At 44.2% G+C, this 22,235-nt stretch overlaps 1 protein-coding gene across 6 annotated transcripts in view; it reads right to left on the bottom strand.

The window, feature by feature from the left end:
* CHCHD3 (coiled-coil-helix-coiled-coil-helix domain containing 3) overlaps window positions 1–22,235 on the bottom strand; it is a 146,275-nt gene that overhangs the window by 2,794 nt on the left and 121,246 nt on the right. For all 6 annotated transcript variants that reach the window (XM_032687301.1, XM_032687302.1, XM_032687304.1 and 3 more), the window contains one exon: window positions 3,021–3,156. In XM_032687301.1, coding sequence (XP_032543192.1) covers window positions 3,021–3,156 — 136 coding nt within the window. The remainder of the gene's footprint in view (window positions 1–3,020; window positions 3,157–22,235) is intronic.

Here is a 22,235-nt window from a genome sequence, read left to right as displayed (position 1 = left end):
ATTAAAATGCCCCTGGATGGTCCATGTTAGTGCAGTGACTGGTCTGGGTGGAGATAATTCAGCCCTGGCAGCACAAATAAATGCCACATACAATCCTAATATCTTCCCCTTAATGGCTCCATTAGGTGAGTTTTCCTCTCCATTACTATTATAATAAAATGCAAACATTAATAATGGAGTTTAATTCATCTCGCTGGCTTCTCATGACTTTGGGAAAAGATTTCAAGGGAAGATACAACAATGTGTCAAACTCCCCTGAATTAACAACTCCCTGGGCTTTTCTAAGGAGGGGAGAAAAGGACAGATAGAGACATGAGATTACAGACAGGATGAGAAATAAGGAGCACACAGAAGAGAAGGGGGAGATAATTATAAGCAAGATAGGGAAGAAAGAGGAGTCAATAAATTCAATTTATGAAAAGCACAGAGTGTGCTCAGCCTGAGCACAAGTGCCCAGACTCACCGCCAGGAAATCGGATTAGTAACTTATTTGGTTTTCAATATCTTGCTCTATTCCCTCTAGCAAATTTTCCTCTTCCTTTGTTTCTTGTAAGCCAGTGCCAGTTAACTTTTTCATTTCTGAACCTGCAATTTATCCCCCTCCCCTGGCTCCCAACCAAGAGAAGGTAATTTTGAAGTATTTTACAACAGTGCTCGGGAATTATTTTCCGAGTAACTGCCCGGACTTGTGGGCAAACAGAGTGAAAAATAATTACAATTACAGCTGCAGCACGGGGAGGATGAGCCAGAGAGGAATGATGCTCATTATGAAAAACAATTGCTCCTGCTTGCAAATATTTCCATCACAAAAGGCTTCTCCTTCTCTGTTATCATAAGAGGAAACCTCTCAGTTCTCATCTTGAAGCACGTGTGAAACAGAATAAGAAACATTTAGGAAACACTTTTAACTACTTGACAGGCTTGCTTAAAGATCTTCAACAAGAAAGGTGTTTGGAAGGGTTCAAAAACCTAATGCTCATATTTATGCAATTTCCTTTTCCTGCACCTCCTGAACGTGAATTAATTCCTCCTCATCACAGCCTTCTGAAGAAAATTCCTATCAGATACAAACTCTAGTTAGAGCTTAAACATGTATCAGTAATTAATCCAATTTCTTTTAGTTACTTTAAAAGAAACGATACAAAATTATAAATGCAGGAAATTAGTGTTGCAGATGCTGGAAAACTCAGTGAAAATCTAATTCACCGCTTAACAACCTGATATATAGTAACAGGTGAGATGAGGAAATGGCCTCAAATTGGGCCAGGAGAGGTTTAGATTGGATATTAGGGAATATTTCTTCATGGAAAGGGTGGTCAGGCCTTGGAACAAGCTGCCCAGGGCAGTGGTGGAGTCCCCACCCCTGGAGGGATCTGAAAGTGTGGATGTGGTACTTGGGGACAGGGGTCAGTGGTGGCCTTGGCAGTGCTGGAGGAATGGCTGGACTCAATGGTCTTAGGGATATTTTCCAACCTAACTGATTCCATGATTCTAATATTATTCACTGGTCTTTTCCCTAAAAAAAAAAAGGAGCCTGGTGCATTAAGAAATGGGCAGGAATAGGATCCCAGAATGGTTTGGGTTGGAAGAGAACAAAACCCCATCCAGTCCCACCCACCACCACGGGCAGGGACACCTTCCACTAAACCAGGTTGCTCCAAGCCTTATCCAACCTGGCCTTGGACACTTCCAGGGATGGGACAACAAATATCCCCAAGGATTAACTAAAGGAGGTGATTTTGAACGGGACAGGGCTGAGGAACAGCTTTGGTACTTCCCCACCACCGCTGCCTCCTCCCACGCCTCGGACACCAGCAGACCACGAGCAGTGTTTAACTCCAGCAGGATTCTGGGAATCCTTTTTGCCAGGAATGCAGGACTGCAGCAGTGTGACAGCAGAGAGGTCACGGGGAGCCATCCCAGCCAAAGCCTCGCTGCTTTTCTGCACGGGCCGAATCAAGTCCAGTGACAATTATTACCACAATCAAACACCAGCCGTGCTCCCTGGGTCTCTGCTGACACGTCAGAACGTGTGTCTGCACGTCTTCAAATATTAACTCACAGGTTTTAGCAGAAATAAAGATCAACAGACTCCTTTAAGCCCTTTTTACACATCCTGCATATGCTCTGCGAGCACTTTTCCAACTGCCTTGTTTGAGAACACGGCTGAGGTCAACACATGCATCTCTGTGTTTGAGAGATGCAAGCTGGGGAAAAAGAAGAGTATTTAGAAATCTAAACACTAAACCTAAATCTAAAAGAAGGATCTTTCCTTCTTCCCTTCTGGACTTTTACTGGAGGGAGAAGAGACCTGGTCCAATGTAAATATTGCTTTACCATAGGAGAGATAGTTAGGATTGTGTATATAATGTATTATAATGTATATAATGTATTATAATATTTATTTGTGTAATAATTGTAATATAATTTCCTTATCCCCATATATTGAGTCTTGTGTTATGTCTGGAAAACCCCTCTCACACTGGGGTGAGTTGTGGGAGGGGGGGGCTTGGAAATTGGATTTTTGGGGGTCTCAAACCACGACAAAATTTTAGCTTCTTTTTAATATATTTTGTGCATATTACTATCACTTCCTTTATGTTGCACTAATAAAGCATAAAGGTTTTAATCTGCATGCCCTAAAAAGATGGAACAGAGGAGGGCAAGACCAGGTAAAGGGCTGTATCAGACCCTTGGAAAACATAAAACAGGAAAAAGGAAGAATTCCAACTGGTGACCCATCTCTGAGACATCCATAAATTCCTCACAGATAGTACCACGCAGTTTAACCCCCCTTGTTTTTACTGCTAAACCTGCAAGTAGCAGGAAACATCTGCCAACAGCAACAGCTCCTACGACTAAACAACAGCTTCCCAAGGGAAGGGATGGAAACCTGAGCAGCTCAACGAAGTCCAAGCGGTCTCCACGGAGTTTGTGAGAACACACAGACTGGGAAATGCTTACAATCCAATAGTCTTCCTTCTCTCCACCATTCCCTGTTTCTCCAGTGCCCAGCTCACCTGTTTGGCGTGGTTGACACAGCGCAGGTACTGGTTGGCCAGGGCAGAGCAGCTCAGGGTCTCCCGAGGGTGTTGTCGGTAACACTGGAGGATTTTATCCTGCAGGTCAGCACAGACGGGGTGAGACTCGTATCTCCTGGGGAACAGAGAAAAGAACTTCAGGGCTTCCTGCTCAAAAGGATTTCAGCAAAGACACAACTCTTTTTTTTTTTAAATTACTATTATTATAGATTCACAGGCAGGTTTGAGTCAGAAGGGACATTAAAGATCATCCACTTCCAACCCCAACATTATCCCAGGTTGCTCTAAGCCTCGTCCAACCTGGCCTTGGACACTTCCAGGGATCCAGGGGCAGCCACAGCTTCTCTGGGCAACCTGTGCCAGGGCCTCACCATCCTCACAGGGAAGAATTTCTTTCTTTGGAAGTGCTCAAGTCCAGGTTGGACAGGGCTTGGATCAACCACGAATAATGGAAGGTGTCCCTGCCCATGGCAGGAGGTTTGGAACTGGATGGGCTTTAAGATCCCTTCCAACCCAAACCATTCTGTGATTCTGAGCCTTATTTTGCTGATTGGCCAAGGCAGATCTCTTTTACCATGATAAGGAAATGAAACATGAAGCACAAATGCTGCTCCTTAGGGGAAGTGACTTCCTGACAGTCACTCGAGACGTTCTGCTAGAAGAAAGCAATGTTAAGTCACCTTGATTTTACAGTATGTACCTATATAAAACATCCCCCTTTCTCTTTTCCTTCATTACCCTACATCTGTGAAAGGCCTAAAGCAGAATTTAAATGCGCTCCCAGGTGCTCACACACTGCACCATCTCCGAGTTCAGACTTCTGTCGGCTCTTACGGAGGAGGATTTTCCCTTAATCCCCCCTCTGCTGATATCAGCACGCACTTCAAAAGCCTGGGAGGCATCAGAATGTACAACCACACGCTGCTGCACACACAGTGGTGATGGCAAGGTCTGTGCTGGGGTGGAGAACGAGAGGGGAAGCACCACGTAGACTTTCTGTAGACATAACACTCCCAGTGGTGATGATTTAGACCCAACTGAACCAGAGCTCGTTTTAAACGCCTGAAACCCAGGTCTGAACTGATAAACCAATACAACAAACCATGAGTTAACAAAAAATACCCAGAGTAAACCTTGCTGTGCCTTTATTCACAAGTGATTTTGAAACTCCTCAAAGGGGAATGGAATATCTCCCTAACAGGAACTTCCTCAAGTTCCTATGATGACATCAATTAATCCTTAGATTGGATATTAGGAAGAAATTGTTCTCTGTGAGGGTGGGGAGGCCCTGGTACAGGTTGCCCAGAGAAACTGTGGCTGCCCCTGGATCCCTGGAAGTGTCCAAGGCCAGGTTGGATGGGGCTTGGAGCAACCTGGGATAGTGAAAGGTGTCCCTGCCCATGGCAGGGGGTGGAATTGGATGATCTTTAAGGTCCCTTCCAATCCAAAACATTGGGTGGTTCTATGAATAAGGGTGATTTTACAGAAGCATTTAAGGGTGTGTGGGGTTTGACTGAAGAAAAAGCCTGTAAGAAAAGGCAAACAGTGCAAACCCAGAAATTATGTGGAATCTATTGTAAAATGTGGAGGTTTTAAATACCTGATAAAGAAACTGGGTCTGGTGCCAGAGCTGACCCTGCTTGGAGCAGGAATTCCCTTCCCTGAACTATCCCACATCCTGAGAGAGGGAGATCTGTATTTTGGGACATGTGGCAGGGAAAGTGTCATCACAGAATCATAGAATGGTTTGGGTTAGAAGGGATCTTAAAGACCATCTCATTCCACCCCCTGCCATGGGCAGGGAGTTCCACTATCCCAGGTTGCTCCAACCCGGCCTTGGACACTTCCAGGGATCCAGGGGCAGCCACAGCTTCTCTGCCCAACCTGGACCAGGGCCTCCCCACCCTCCCAGTCAGGAATTTCTTCCTAATATCTAATCTAAACCTCCTCTCAGTTTAAAACCATTTCCCCTCATCCAACCACTATCTGCCCAGGTAAAAAGTCGCTGTCAATAAATAAGATTCTGCCCCACGACTGTATTTATTTGTTTAATTGCTTGGGGATTTCACAACTAAACTGAAGGAAAAAAAGTGTGGGAGTGCATCCAGGAGTGCCAGGGAAGGCTGACAGATTTCCATCTCCACTCAGTGCAACTCAATAACTCCTTCACAGAATCAACACACCCGAAATCTGAAAGCAAAAGTCAATATGAGCAGCAGCCTGAGCCACATGGCACGTTAGGAACGACGTGTTTTTATTAAGTTTACAATTACTTGATCTGCTCCCCCTTCCCCAGCTGCTCCTCAAGCACCTCAAATATTCCTGTGTGCTGGAATAAACCTCCTCTGAGGGAGCCCCACGCCCCCCCTTTCCCATCGAGCTGATGCATCACACAACCTCATAAAGGTAATAAGATGAAAACACAAAAGACAACCAGAGAGAGGGAGAGAGAGCCTTAAAAAAAGAAATATTCTATGCTAAAGCATGAAAAGAAAATTTAATGAAGGGAACTTTGTAGTCATCTGGGCTCTTCTCAAAGAGCATAGCTTATTGTGCTCCTGGGGGCTCCGGGGAAGGAGCCCCTTCATGGCATTCAAACAAAATGTCTACTAAAGAGGAAATTGGAAATCACCACGGTGAGCTTTGCGAGTTTTGTGATAAAACTGACATCCTGACTGAAGGAATCTGAATGGCTGATGAGCTTCCAGCTGTGCAGGTATCTGGCACAGTCCCACCAGATCAGGGCTTGAGGCAATTGTCGTAAAATATTGGGGTGGGGGGGGAAACAGCGACAAAAAAGCAGCGTGCGAGGGAAAAATAGTGCCATTAGATGGGCAGAGCACCCAGGGCTTAATTTAATTCCTCATTAAAATGCTGACACCTATCAAAGGCATCTGATTTTATTTGTGTAACCCCTGGCATCTCGGGCTACCTCTGTAGTACTAAATAAAAGAGACCACATGGATCCTCTGGGTCCGAAACAACGGCACAACCTGCAGCTCTTCAGGGCCAAATCTTCCTCTTCTCTCCAAACAGGCAGCTCAGCACATCCAAACCACAATCTGGGGATGGTCCCCAGCACGTGGTCGTGCCCAGGGAAGTCTTAGTTCTGAAACAAAACCCTGCAAATGAACGTGCTACCAATTAGCCCCAAGTGCACCGGCACAGGAGGGTGCTGGAGGTGATGTCCTGACCTGGTTTATTTAGTCCTACTGATGTAGGAGAGGAGACCCCAGCAGTGCTGGCAGAATACAAAATAAAAAGCAAAACAAAAGAGGGAAGATGTTTCTTTTCTTATAATGCACACAAAGATAAGGAAGAATAACCTGATGCAAACAGATGGTGAAACAAAAGGAAACTGAGGCAAATCCGCACCCTCACGACAGGCAGCTCGTGAAGTGTAATTGTTTACAAGTGCTTTTTGAGCAGCCAAGAGGATTTTCAGAGGGATTTCTGGGAATTTAATCAATTAATATTGTCTACATCTAGCAGAAATTCCTTCTGAGAAAGAGTGAAAGGGTGAAAGCCCAAGAAAAGGGTTTAAGGATGTGCATAACTTTGCACATGAAAACGTGGAGTTACTTGATCACAGAATCACAGAATGGATTGGGTTGGGTTGGAAGGGACCTTCAAGACAATCCAGTGCCACCCCTGCCATGGGCAGGAACACCTTCCACTATCCCAGGCTGCTCCAAGCCCTGTCCCACCTGGCCTTGGACACTTCCAGGGATGGGGCTGTCACAGTTTCTCTGGGCAGTTTGAAAAGGGGATGAGTCAGGGATAGAAGGTGGCATCACAAGTCCTTCAGGGAGAAAGTACACAGGGAACTGGAAACAGCAGGGAGGATGAAATGGGATCTACTGGGCTCCAAACTGAAGACGTGTGACTTGAGTGGGACAACACTGATGGGGAAACCAGCGTCAAGACCAAAGGAGATGCTGTGGATCTGGGATAGGAAGAATCTCAGCGCTGCCTTCATCTGACACAGTCAGGGTAAGATTTCACTTCTCATGGCCGGGGGGAGAAAATAACTACAAAATCAACACTGCAGTCACTGGCAGCCCGAACAGTGATGGATTTAGCTGAGCAGATGGACTAGGAAGGCCACGTCTGAGATCTTTCGCAGGGAGAAACGTCTCCTCCAGCTGAGGAGACCCAGAGAGAAGGTCAGCTCAAAGCTGAAGCGTGTGTGACACACCTGAAACAGCAGCCAGGTAGCTGTGTACTCTCCATCACGACACAAAAAGGTGCTGCTGAGCGGGTTCTGCTTTTTTTTTCCTCAAAAAAGAGCCACTTCCAGCAGCATCGCCGCCGACAGAATTTCCGAGCCTGGCTTGTCGCAGAGAAAATAGTTGCAAAACAAGATAACAGGAGAAAAAAAGACAAAAGGGCAATATGGTAATGAAGGTTCTCGCTGCTTGCGCCATTATTTTTAGTTTTTACATTCATTTACTCTTTATATTAAATTATTTCTGAAGTCTCTCTTCGCACATGGGAGTAGGTGACGACTCGTTATGAAACATGCAGAGCACAAACCAAACGGTTTCTGCTCCTCTCAGAATCATTCTGGAAGGAACAACACGGCTCTGATTGCTGGGTATCCACAACCAACAGTACAAACCAGCCCCTGCTCACGCTGTGCCCACACAGAGCCCTCCCAGCCACCGTGTGGGAAGTGCTGCCAGCAAAAGATCAAGCACTGCAGAGTTGATTCTTGCTTTTATTTACGCCTGAACGCACAGTGTGACTCCTCCAAAAGGTGTAAAAGCAAGAATTTTCCTAAGGAGTCCGTGATGAGATGATGGCAGAGAACCACAGTGGTTTCTGCTCCACAGCAGAAAATGCAAAATCTCTGCGGCAATATTAAATAAATGACTTATTTAGAGGTTTAAATACACCTTACTGCACCTTTGATCGAGTCCAGTGTTAATATTCCCCGTGTCAGCTTTAGATTTTTTTTCCTCCCGAAATCCCAGCGCCCACAAAATCACAGGTAAATGTTTGCCATCCTCTCCTTTATTTCATCTCTCACCCAGCTCTCTTAAAAGCAAATAAAGATCTACTTCCAACACCCGACCTTTGGAATTTAGGGACAGAGCTGAGAAGGGGAGGAAAGGCACATTCCAGCATATTCACACACACAGAGTGCATGAAGACAGACATTTAATTATGTCTGGGGAGCACCGAGCCCAGTTCAATATGTTGACAAAAGCCTGGTTTAGCAAGCAAGACTGGCAGATAGTTCTATTGACCTTTAGAGAGGGCTTTGCTTTCAACCCAGTGAATGTTTCCCACCTGGAAAAACACCTGGTGAGGTGGTCAGATACTGGCTCAGCTTTTAGCAAAAGCAAAATGGAAACAATTTCTTGCGTTGCAAGAATTTATTTCGTGCAGGAGGGGAGGAAGGAGAATCTCTGAGGTTCTCAGAGAGAAGCGATGATCTTAATTCTGGCAAAGCAAATAAATGCAAATGGAACTTCAAGAACCTGGAGAGGGACTTGGGGCAAGGGATGGAGGGACAGGACACAGGGAATGGCTTCCCAGTGCTAGAGGGATATTGGGAAGGAATTGCTGGCTGGGAGGGTGGGAAGGGGCTGGAATGGAATTCCAAGAAGCTGTGGCTGCCCCTGGATCCCTGGAAGTGTCCAAGGCCAGGCTGGAGCAACCTGGGCTAGGGGAATGTGTCTCTGCCCAGGGCAGGGGGTGGAATGAGATGATCCTTAATGCCCTTTCCAACCCAAACCATTCTGAGCAATTCCACATTTGCATGTGCACTTTCTTAAACCCTTCCTTGGGCTGGGGCTTGCAAGAGGGAGACAGCAGGATGAGGATCAGGAAAAGATTTCCCGGCTGTGAATCCTAATTTGACCAAGGAACAAGTTGCCAAGGTAAATCTTCAGGCTCTTAGGACGCTGCATTAGGACTGGATCCCTTCAGCCTTATGAAGGACAACCATGAGTGAACACAAGGTGGGTCTGTGAAATTCCAGGAGAGGGGCAGCCAGAGAGCTTTTCTGGAAGATTTACAATGAAAAAATAATTCAAATCTTTTCCAAACAACAGCTAATTTGAAGCTGGTACTCAGTGCTGGAGGATATTGGGCTCATCATAAGCATGTTTGGGTTCAGAAGATAATTATAGAGTAAGGTTTGAGGAGTCCATCATGAGGTTATAACCAAAACTGCAAATTCTGGCTCAGGAAAGCCCCACTCCACTACTTGTTTGCAGGTAAAATGGCATCACTGCATAATTCCTTCATTTTCACAACCCACTCCCAGCTGTTGCCCAACAATCTCAGGACATCTCTGACCACTCCAAAGAGCTTGAGGAGTAAGCCATGAAAAGAAGACAAGATTCCCACCAAGCCTGACAGACAAAATCAGCTTGAACACTTTTATTTAAATTGATAGGAATTGACCTCCATTATCCCCAACCACCATTTGTTTACAAAATTCCCCTCCCCAAGGGAAAAAAAAAAAAAAAGAAAAAGAGAAAAAAACCACCCTTAAAACACCAAATACACCAACGATTATTCCACAAATGTACCTCACACACAGCTGGTCCCTGCAGCTGCGAGTTGGAATTACCCAAATTTAGGATGCACATTTCTTTTTAGCTCGAGGGACAGTTTTTAATGAAATAGCAGGATCCTAAAATAAACAATCACCCGGATGATAATGATACAAATTACTTCTAACAGGGGCATGGACACTTCCACAGTGTGGAAAAGATAATATAGCAACTCCAATCTTTAATTAGAAGAAACTCTGGAAGGAGCAGGGGAATATATTACATATATATATATATATGTATATATATTATATACATAGAAATAACTTGGTCTTGCACTGATCAAACCCAGCTTGGCAGGTTCAGAGACAAAGAATGATCCTCTTACACACATCCAGCCCAAACCAATCCCAGCACCCAGAGTCCAATCTGCTCCGTCTGGATGGAGCAAACCCCTCCAATTCCAGGCAAACGTGACCAGCATCTCAATGCTTGCCTTTCCAGCCTCAAAAATGCAAATCCAGACCACAAATTATTTTGGGGAGTTTTCACGTACTTGGCTTCGTTACTCCAGCCAAAAAAAAATTAAGTTAATGAAGCCTGGCAAGATTCCACTGGCTCAGCTGTTTGTGGGAACACAAGTCAAAGATCACCACGTGCTGTCCTTTCTTACTATTAAATATTAAAAGGGTTTTTTGGGGGGCTTTTCTGAAGGTTTAGGTGCAAGCAGGGGAATCAATGGTCTCCCCTCAGCTCCAGCTCCAGCTCATGGGGAGGCAGATCCAGGCTTTGGAAAAGCTGACTGGATGCTCTGGTTGACATTTCTCACAGGTTCAGTTCCAGGACTGCTTGGATATATTAACTACCATTACAAACTATACTAAAATACAATGTAATGTGTCTAATTTTTAAAGGAAAGATTAATTCTGCAACGGTTTAAAAACCTGCTTCTATAGGAAGGAGCCAGAAATATACGGTTCCATCCACTTAAATTATCCATGTTAATTTTATTCCCTGTCCCTACATTAAATTTTCCACGGCAATGTTACATCACTGTGTGTGTTCTTAACACAGATAGACCCAAAAAAACCCCCACCAAATAAGCAGCATAAACCAAACCCCTGAGAGAGAACCACGTTCTAGATTTATTGCTGCCACTTATCTCCCAAGAGCTACAACTCACTGCAGGCTTTGGAAACGCCTGAGTAACACCATCATCCCAAAACTGTGGCCATAAAACCTTCACAGCACCTTCAGCTACTGCACTAAAAGAAAAAAAACAGCCAGTTTTCCCTTTATAAAGGTGCTAAATAACTTGTTCTAACAAGGAGACACGTTTCTCATCTACAGCAAAGGTCAACTACCCCACTCAGCACAAAGACAGTAACTCGTGGCACATTATTATCCAAATATTACTCTCTAGAGCAATATATATGTTTAACTATCTTCTCTGGCTATAAAAGGCCCAAATCCCTGTTTACTGACCACAAAAATAAGAGATATTATGAGCAGAAGTGGCATCCAGAGAAAGCAATCAGCAGAGGGTGATGATTATTTGAGGGGACTGAAGGTTGTAATCTTAAAGAGATGGTGGAATAAACGCCAATTTTTCATTTGGGCATGGAGTTATTTAGCAAAAAAAAAGGCTTGGGTTCACTGTGATAAGCCACAAAGGCTACATGTGCTTCTCTAGATCCCGGGCTGGGATGAGGATGTGCCACCCTTTTCATAAAATACAATCAGCAGGGCTGCAACAACAATAAAGTGTCATCAAATACAAGAAAGAGCAATAATCACCCTGAGAACACGCTGATAATAAGTGGCTACTGGACCTTGCTGTAACATATCTTGGTTTTAATGTGCTTGTACAATGTGTCATAGAAATATTAAAACATAATGACCTCAAGGTCCTTTTCAGAGTGTTAGTAGGGAAAATGCATCTCTGACCACGAAAGAATTGTGAACTGACTCAGAGAGATGAGCTGCAAATCACAATATTCATATTTTTTCATTGCTTTCGTTCTTTTCAAATTATTTTTCACCTCATAATTTTTCACTGCTGGAACATCACCACTGAATATTTTCCTCAGACTGTGAAAAGACAGGATGGAGACAATGTTCCAAGGGCTGGAGCCCCTCTGCTCTGGAGCCAGGCTGGGAGAGCTGGGAATGTTCCCCTGGAGAAGAGAAGGCTCCAGGGAGAACTGAGAGCCCCTCCCAGGGCCTGAAGGGGCTCCAGGAGAGCTGGAGAGGGACTGGGGGGGGACAAGGCATGGAGGGACAGGACACAGGGAATGGCTTCCCACTGCCAGAGGGCAGGACTAGATGGGATATGGGGAAGGAATTCCTGCTGGGAGGGTGGGGAGGGACTGGAATGGATTTCCCAGAAAAGCTGTGGCTGCCCCTGGATCCCTGGAAGTGTCCCAGGCCAGGTTGGAGCAACCTGGGATAGTGGAAGGTGTCCCTGCCCATGGCAGAGGGTGGCACTGGAGGTTTTTAAAGTCCCTTCCCACCCAAACAATCCTGGGATTCCATGATTTTGGATTCCCTCTGCTCCAGAGCCAGGTTGGGAGAGCTGGGAATGTTCCCCTGGAGAAGAGAAGGCTCCAGGGAGAGCTGAGAGCCCCTTGCAGGGCCTAAAGGGGTTCCAGGAGAGCTGGAGAGGGACTGGGGACAAGGCATGGAGGGACAGGACACAGGGAATGGCTTCCCAGTGCCAGAGGGTAGGGTTAGATGGGATATTGGGAAGGAATTGCTGGCTGGGAGGGTGGGGAGGCCCTGGAATGGTTTTCCCAGAGAAGCTGTGGCTGCCCCTGGATCCCTGGAAGTGTCCAAGGCCAGGCTGGAGCAACCTGGGCTAGTGGAAGGTGTCCCTACCCATGGCAGGGGTGGCACTGGATGTGCTTTAAGTCCCTTCCAAGCCAAACCATTCCATGATTCTGTGAGGGTCCCTGGAGAGCAGTTTAACACCAGCAGGCAGAGGGGATTGCAGGGAAACTTCTCTGCCAGCTCACAAAGACCTTCCAAAGGTCTCTCCTCACACTTTGTGTTCTGGCAGCATTAATTAGACACTGGGCTATTTGGGCTATTTAATGGAGCTTCACTGATTCCAAGCAAGTCATTCTGATGCCTTGTGTTTTATAACCTCAGCACAGATGATTTTCAAGTTCCTATTCCTTTTGCCAAGGTCTCCAGGTAGTTTGGGAGAGCGCTGCTTTCAAGTTAAAGCAGCTCAAGTTTGACAAACTTTAGATTAACCACTGCAATTTCTCCCAGTTAGGTCGTGCCCCCCTTGATTTCAACTGGTTCTCACTAAAGTTTTCCTGCTAATTGCTGCTGACTGAAGAATTCAACTCTGCTGCTGCTGGGGCTCATCTCGTTACAAAGGATGGGACCAGGCTGACAGGAAGAAAGTGAATCCTCTTGGCATCTGCACATGAAAACTGGTGATCTTTGCCATCCTGCTGGGATTTTTGGTTCTGTTTTTGAGGGGTCTAAATACAACACAGTCTGGAATAATCCTTGCAGGAGAACAGTGATGATTGAGGGGAAAATGCATCAGTGATGGAAATTGTAAGAGGAACAGTGTTTTTTTTCTACAGGCCTTTCCTCCTCCTCTTCTTGGCATTCTGCAAACAGGTGTAATTTAAATAAATACTTGAAACCTCTTCCATGCCATGGAACAAACGAAAAAAGGTCTCTTTTGGGGGTGCTGCCTCTAGAAAGCAGCAGGATTAGATCCTGTTCATGCCACATGTGGGAAAGGTGAGTCCACTTTAAAGCCAAGGTGGGAGCGAGCACAGCCACCACCCCGAAGGGTTCAGGGAGCTCAGAGAGAGACAATAATGAACATAATTACAGTTAGTTATTGTTTGCTCTACTTACAACCCTATTTTGTAAGGCTCCTGCCAGCAGAGCTGGTTTATGTGATGTCTTTTTCATGCAGCAACCTTTTCATAAATCAGAGCAAAAGCAATACCAGGCAGTTCCTCCCGCCGCCTGTTTGACAATAAAAGTTAACACAGAGCCCTGGCTGTTATCAATCTTCATAAATGTGTCCATGATATGGCAAGTCTGTTCCATATTACACCAAGTCTCTCCCTAATGCATGCACAGGAGCAACCCAGGGGCTTAAGGGAGCTCCTAAATGCCTTTGGAGCCACGCTAAGTGGCAAGGGAAGTTTGGAAGAAATAGCTGCTTTTCTCATTTCTTTCTATATACAATAAAATGATTCCACTTTAGAGTGGGTCTAGCTTGACAAATGTGCATTCCTACAATAGGAATTTTCCCATACAAAATAAAGAATGCAGGGAAATGTGTATCACATTCAGGAGATTCGAGTAAGAAGTGGGAATTATCAGTATTTCAGTCGTTCCTTTTCACAGAGATCTATGTGATGAGGAATTTTATATTCAAGCACTGAACTCCAACAGAATTAATAATTATTATTTCAGTACTACACAGTGAATTATTATTTCAATAGTGCATACATCCTCCTAAGGAAAAGAAGGGAGAATGTCTGATCTGTATTACTTTGTATCTTCCAGTTCCTAAAGGGGCTCCAGGAGAGCTGGAGAGGGACTGGGGACAAGGCCTGGAGGGACAGGACACAGGGAATGGCTTCCCACTGCCAGAGGGCAGGGATAGGTGGGATATTGGGAAGGAATTGCTGTCTGGGAGGGTGGGGAGGGGCTGGAATGGATATCCCAGAGAAGCTGTGGCTGCCCCTGGATCCCTGGAAGTGTCCAAGGGCAGGTTGGAGCAACCTGTGCTAGTGGAAGGTGTCCCTGCCCATGGCAGGGGGTGGTACTGGATAATTTTTAATGTCCCTTCCAACCCAAACCATTCTGTAATTATTTGAGAACAATTAGTTTACAGTGTTATCCACAACAAGAAGGTGATGGTGGAATTTGACCTTCCCACAAAGGAGGCAAAACATTTAGTACAGAACAGCCGGTGAACTGCCCGAATTCGACACTGACTTTATCAATAAACAACTTGCTTTTAAAACCCACACTGACCCCATTGATGGTGACTTAATTTACTGAGAGGGTTATAACAATTTTTGGGCCGAACTGCTGCACCTCCTCAAGGGAAAGGGGATGATAGAAGAGAAGGGACTGCATTTCCTCAGCCCTGCACTAACAGCACAGAGGTTTGTCATCACACACAGATCTATAAAGCCTGTCCAGATCTTCCTTTCCTTCCAGTAACACACATCCACAGCATTTGCAGGGAATATTATCCATCTCAACACCCCCCTTGGCAGGGCAGTCCATCTTCCTCAGGTTTATAGCCCCACACAGGGCGCTCCAGCAGGGCCTTAAAGAGACACAATATAGTTTTTATCTCTTTCCCTCAGTTCCCTTCCCCAGGTTTAAACATTGGCTTTAAAATGTTTCCAGATATACTTGGACTTTATATCCCTGGCAGATGAATGGGAAGGCAGAGCACAGTGATACAGAGTGTGCCTTTATGGTTATTTTGGTTTTAAACACTGACAAGTTCTCCAATTTCAGTTATAGATCCTCCAGATCTACAGCACCACTAAGGCATTACTGCTCCATAAACTGTCCTGGGGAAGAAATTCTCCTAAATTTCTCTTATTATTTCTCTTATTTGTGTCTTCTAACACTCTTTTAAGGTTAGAAGGTGGTGTGGGTTTTACTCTTCTAAGTGGAACATAAACGTCAGGTCACATCTCTACAAGCCAAAAATGCCCAAGCAAACCACAAATAGTTGGGAAATCCCCTCTAAAAACCAGCAGGAAAAGCCTGGACTTGCTTCAGAATGAAGCTCCTGTTCAAGAAAATTGGAAACAGCATTTGTCAGGTACTTGCAAAAGGCTTTAAAAAGTTGGTTGGGTGATTTCGTGACCATTTTCTCCCACAAATGTCAGGACTCATCCTTTAAAAAGGACTCATCCTTTCCAACATGCAGTTGGAAAGAATCCAACTGCATGTTCAGGAAATAATTTAGCATTTTTCACAGCAGAATACTGAGAATAACAGGGCAAAAGTTAAAGGAAATACAGGGAAAAAATTCCTGTACAGGACAGGAGTGTGTGTAGAGTGACACAGGTGGTCTGTGAGTGGCTGCAGAGCTGCCTTTGGATCCATTAACTGACTTTTTTAGAGATGCCCATTGGAAAAATCTGGAAATTTCAAGCTAAAAAGAGAAAGAATTTTTTTTTTTTTTTTTTAACAAGGCTTGGTAACTTCAGGGAAATAATTTCAAAATGATCCTATTAATAAAAGGCAATTAGTGTCCATAATTCAGTTATCAAATGACAAATTCTCCTTGATCAAAGGAGTAGAACTGATGTAAGTTTAGGGGTAGAAAGAAGTAGTAAAGCTCAGGAGAGCAGGATTCCTGCTGCTGCTCTGGTCAAAAATGTACATTCTGGTATCCTGGTCAACTCATGGATAACAGAACTGCTTAAGAAACAAAATTATAGTTTCAAAAAAAAAATCCCTGATTATCTTATGCTGGAAATGCTACTGAAGGATCAACATAGAAAGCCAAAATATCACTGCTTGATTCTAATCAAAATGGAAACCAAAAGTTGGGTGAGTTAGAGACTCTTACTGTAAATGAGACCTGAACCAATTCACTGAAAAAACCCCACCAAATATATATAAAAATATAAATACATACATATATATACACACATATAATATATGTAAAACATATAAAATATATGATATATAAATATATTATATAAAATATAATATACATTATATATAAATATATAGAATATATATTTATAAGATATATATATAGAGAGATATATATAAGATATATATATGCATTATATACTGTAAGAGGAAGAACTTTTCATAAAGTCTGTGTAAAAAAATATCATCAATTAACCACTTAATTCCAAACTAAATTTGGCAAATATTGACCTTGGTCCATCCCCAAACCTTAAGGGATTACAACAACTTATGTCCCATCTACACAGGTCCTTCCTTTGTTTTAATTACAGGACAGAGATGGGCTAATTAAAGCTAAATTGATGTTAGGCAGGTAATTTGTTAGGTGTTCTAATACATAAAAAGCATAAATGTGAGGCAGAGCTATAAAGGCTTCCCTGACACCCACAGTGCTGCCAATTCCTGCTGCCCAACTCTGTCCCATCTGAGGAAAAATGGGAGTTAATCGAGTGTAACCCGGCCCGGTTTGACTTTCCTGAGCCGCAGCAGAGGGAGAGCAAAGGGATGAACTCCCTCCTTCCTCGATCCAGGAGAGGCACCCAGGATGGGATAATCCCAGGGCACCTCCCAGGGCCCTCCCTGCCAGCTGCCAACAGCTGCAGCAGCTCCTGCTCCAGGGAACAGCACAAAGCACCTGCGGTCCGGTGGCATTTCTGCTGCTCCTCACTGGAGAAGGAGGGTTTGATTTTAAAAATGAAAATAAGAACCAGCAACTGCTTCTTGGATGGGTGTTGGGATTACAGGGAATGTGTCTTCCAGGCCTGACACCACACATTGTGCTGAAACCCTGACCAAGGTCCAAATCTGGCGGAGATTCACCCAACTCAGGCTGCCCTGAGCAAATAGTAGGATAAACAGCAATACTGGAAGATAAATTGCAATTACAAGTGCAGCTCTGCTCAGAGAACAGCTATCAGAGCCTACCTGTGCTCCTAAAATCTTACCTATTTCCCACAGTAGAATAATTAAATTAAGCATTTTTGTACCATTTAGCTTTTTTTACTGTTTTACCTTTTTAGAGTGAGGGAGGTGCAAGACACTTGCCAGACGCCACCATTTGCAAGTCCAGTAATAGTTTTTACTCACAAAACCTGAAGTTTTACTTTTTTAACTAATCTCATGAGAACTAGGAGGTATCAAGACAAGCTTAACACTTCCCTGGAAGTGTCCAAGGCCAGGTTAAATGGGGCTTGGAGCAACCTGGTTTAGTGGAAGGTGTTCCTGCCCATGGCAAGGGGGTGGAACTGGGTGATCTTTAAGGACCCTTCCAACCCAAACCATTCTGTGATTCTATATACTTTATAAGACATCTGAATGCTATTTTTACAAGCCTGATTTGCTGGCTCTGACAGCCCTTTGCAACAAAGCACGGGATCTGATATTATTTCCCAAATGTTTAATGTATATTTTGGTTCTACCACCGTGATTTCCCTCAGGTGGAGCCCGAACAGAACGACTGTGGTCTGTTTTTTTTTTTTTCCTGATTTAGCTCAAAACTACTGGAAAAGGGATTAAAAAAAAAAAAAAGGGAGGGAAGAAGTGGTTAATTACAAGCAGCAGCAAATGAGCTGCAGTGGAGGTGCTGTGAATGTAAATCAGCAGCTCCTGATGCAGCCCCAGCAGCTTCCAAAGTAATGAGATCCTGCCGCTGCTCCGGCATCCTGCTTTGATCACTTCATCTTGTTCAGGAGCTCTGATGGGAAAACAAAGGTCTGTGGCACTGACCCCCCTCCCTGCAGCTCCCCTCCCTCCCCCAAATATTAGTGCCTGATCAAGGAGTGCTGTCTTTCCACCCCGTGGTTTTGGAGTGGATGGTGACATAGCCGGGGGGGGGCACTGACTAAACACTACAAGCTCCTTGCAATGGGAAGTGTCATGTTGGAACATGTGGAGGTAATTGGTAATTCATTCTTCACCCTGTAGCCAGGAACAGGTGAATTTCCTTTAGAAAAAAAAAATCAGCCCCCAACAGCTCTGCAAAACAAAGCTTCTGTTCCCCCAAAGGGAGCTTCAATTCTGGGGGCCGTGAGATTTGTAGGATTTCATCCTACAGATGGCTCGGCCTCATTAAAAACACCCTTGGAAAAGGTATTTGTAAATCTCAGCCACGAAAGATTAGGAAATACAGAACAAATTAATAATAAAAAGGAAGAGACCGGGGGGGGGGGGGGGTTTAACCTTCCTGGCTTTAATGCTGTAATGGGGAAATCACCGAGTCGTGTTTGTGGGAAATCCCAACAAAGGATTGCTTAAAGCATTAAAACAAGAGGCTTTACTCCTTGGGAGGGAGGAGGCAGCCAGATGTCCCAGGGCAGAGCCTGATGTTCTGACCACGCCATGAGGAGCAGCTCCTTGCCCTGGAACTGCAGCCAGCAAGGGCTGGTCCTTAATGAGAACATCCATCAATATCCAGGGGACTCGGATGATTCCCAACACACAAAACACACCAATTTAACTCTTGGCCACTGAGGTGTGAAGGGAGAGTTTCACTCACTTGACTTCATAAAGGAGTTCTGTAAAATTACTTCATTTTCTCGGCAAGCAAATAGAGAAAACCTACAGTGGCTGAAACATGAGCATGAGCTTCCCCCCTTCCAACACGTCAACCAGAGCCACTTGAAAAGGACCTTCAGATCATAAAATCATCGAATGCTTTGCTGGAAGGGACCTTAAAGATCATTTAATTCCAATTCCCCCTCGTTATCCTACAATAACAGTCCTACAGTCATTAGTTATCCTACAACAGTTATCCCAATCTAACAATATCCTACTCCACCTGTCCTACCTCCCAGAAAATGTTTTGTTATCTTAAGTATTAATCCATACAAAATTAAAAAAATCTTACTCATGACTTTGTGCTCTACTAAAACTAATATAAAGATTGTTTTCTCCATTCCAGGCTGTAAAGTATCTCAACTGTGTGTAAAACTGGTGGTAGCCTGAAGGGAGATTTAATGAATGTATCCATGATTTCTCGAAAGGGGAAAAAGGATTATGGCAAACACGGAAAGTATTGGCTTGTTCTCTTCATTAATGTGCTCTCTGAATTTTGAATAATGGACTTTAAAAGTTGATATAACTCTTAAAAAACGCAGTCGGTGCTTCAAACCTGTCCGCTGACCAAACAAGCACATTTGCATTTCATGTTTTAATTAGATATTTCAACAAAAACACACAGATTCAGGATTCTGTTTAGCAGAGAAACACAGGGAGACTGTGCCAGACTCCCCTGCTCCCACTTTGCTTGGAAGGAATTTGCATCCAGCTAAAAAGTGCACAATTAATATTTCATCCAGCCCTGTTGAGTTCCCTCCCTCCTAATGGACTGCATTGATCAAAGGGAGAAAGTTAAATGTCTGCGTTGCCGGAGGGGAAACCAACGTTGCCACGTATGAAGTGATCATCACTTCACAGGTAAACACAGGGAATAAAGGGTTTATAGGGTTTTGATTTTCTAAAGCTGTCCAAGGGATATTCTCCTGTATGTTTATAGGCTGCAGAATGACTGAGACAGGGGGGACTGTGACCTCCAAGGCCCCTTCATCAAGTTGGAACCGGGGGATCTTGAAGGTCCCTTCCAACCCAAACCGTTCTGTGGTACTCTGATTTTAAGCTGAGCTGCTGAAAGGCAGAAATTCCTAATTCTTCTTTGCCTCTCCAGTCCAAGGCCATGAATAAAGAATTCAGGATGTGAAGGGTTTTACCAGCTGAGGGAAAGCCGCAGAAAACAAAATTCCTTGGACAAAGTCGTAGAACAAAGTCAAACACGTTCCTTGAATGAGCTCTGCCCCAAAACAGGTGAATCCATCAGGACCAAGTCCCACCTGAAAGAACTGAGCAAATAAACCAGATTCTGGTTTATTTAAAAAAAAACCACGACAAACATTCCAAAATGATGCTTGTGGAGCGTAACGTGTCAGAGCTCAGTCAACAGCACCACTTAAATCAGGATAAGGAACTCTCCCGGTGTCAGCACAGCTGTTTGTGAAGAGGTGGAAGAGCAGAAAGAAAGAGAAATGAGACCTTCAAGTAGCTCTGCAGCTGTGAAAAGCCCTGTGGGCTGAGCTGAGCTGGTGGTATTTAATCCTGGGCACTCCCAGACTAATTTATGAACAGCTTACGCTTCTCCACGGGATGTCAGGAGTAACTCGGGATCGTCCGTCCCCAGTTGGAACACGTGACAAAATAATTCAATCCTACTCCCAGCCACAGCATCGGCAGGGCAAACAGCACTGAAATGATTGTTTCATGACAAAGCACCACAAATACTTGCTGTATTTGTAAGAGGAAAGATTAATTCAGGATGTTTCTGCCTTGAGCTCATCGTCCTTGGCTGAGCGAAGGCAGCTTAACTAAAGGCAGGAAGCCTGAAGGATCTGTCCAAGGATTTTTAATAGCTTTCCATTTTCTGTTATTGAAAAAACACTATGTAGTGTTTCACAAATAACTCATATTCTGTACTTTCAACTTTAGTTTTTAAGAGCAGCCACTGTTAATTCACGGCCAGGTTGGAGCAACCTGGTCTGGTGGAAGGTGTCCCTGCCCCGGGAAGGAGGTTGGAATGAGATGAGCTTTGAAGTTCCCTTCCAACCCAAACTATTCTGAGATTCTATAATTCTAATTAAGGTACAAAAAGAATGACTAAAAATCTGAAAGTTTCTCACCAGGGGATCTGCACAAGCAGAAAGAAAGCAGGAGTGATTTGCCTGGCTCTCTACAACACGGATTTCTATGTTACAGCAGCACGTGAGTACAACAGGATAGTTCCTGAGGACGTTTGCATAAAGGAACTATCAATATTCCTAATTTACAGTGAAGAAGAGCCACTTCAAAGTCACCATATGTGCCCCAACATCAGAGGAGGGGTAATGAGGACAGTGAAATAAAGCCACACTCCCCTGGACTTGCTCCAATGTCATCGATAAAAAGGTTATTTCCTCTCTATCCTTTTTTACCAGTGTCCAGAAAATCAGCATCACTGCTTTGTGAAACAATTATATTTGAAGATCCAACACTGCTATTCATTTAATGTGGCTTCATGACACACTCCCTCAGCTCCACTTTACAGCTCAAAAGAATATTAGTTAAAACACAACTCCAGGGAAATACTCCCAGTATTTCAAATATTTACAGATGAGCATCCAACACGACTTCTAGTGGAAGGTGTCCCTGCCCATGGCAGGGGTAGAACTGGATGATCCTTTAAGGTTCTTTCCAATTCTGTGATGATGATGATGATGCTTTAAATTTTATTTTCAGAAAACACTGAGAAACCAAGCTTTGTGATGCAGAAGTCAGCAATCAAAGGAAGACTGATGATTTGTCATTTATCCCCATTCATTCTGTCCTGAGTCAAATCAAATATATTCCTGCTGAAGATATTCTCCAGATTGTAAGTGCCTGGAGATAAATGAGTCCCCACACCCACCAGAGCGATGGAAATGATCCAGGATCACCTGAAGTGGATCGATTTGGTCTGTAAAACTGCTCTGAAAATGTCTGGGATGTGTGAAGATTTTACTGTGTGAAGCAGCCTGAGCAAATCCCAAACCTTCAAACAGTTCCCCAGAGGAATTTCTCCTCATGGCAAAGCTTTATGCCCAAAAGTCTCACAGTAAAGGGAATAAAGTCACCAAAATCTGGGATTCAGAACAAACACCTAAATTTCCAAATGATGCAAAGGATCCTCTGTGATTACAAATGTTAGTGCTGGATAATTTCCTCCAGGAATTTCATTCAGGTTCCCCAGGCTGCCAGAGCTTAAAGGAGCGTCTGGACAACGCCCTCAGGGACAGGGTGGGATTGTTGGGATTGTCCTTGCAGAGCCAGGAGTTGGATCAATGATCCTCGTGGTTCCCTTCCAGTTCAGGATATTCTGTGAGTCTGATCTATACAAACCCTGCACTCTGATGCACAAAATCCAGAATTTGGGTTTGGTGTAGAGGCAGGAGTTTGGAAGGGAAAACAT

This window comes from Chiroxiphia lanceolata, chromosome 5 (assembly GCF_009829145.1).
Source record: "Chiroxiphia lanceolata isolate bChiLan1 chromosome 5, bChiLan1.pri, whole genome shotgun sequence".
Taxonomy (NCBI): domain Eukaryota; kingdom Metazoa; phylum Chordata; class Aves; order Passeriformes; family Pipridae; genus Chiroxiphia; species Chiroxiphia lanceolata.
Note: the sequence above shows the minus strand (reverse complement) of the source record. Positions and strands in the feature narration are given on the sequence as shown.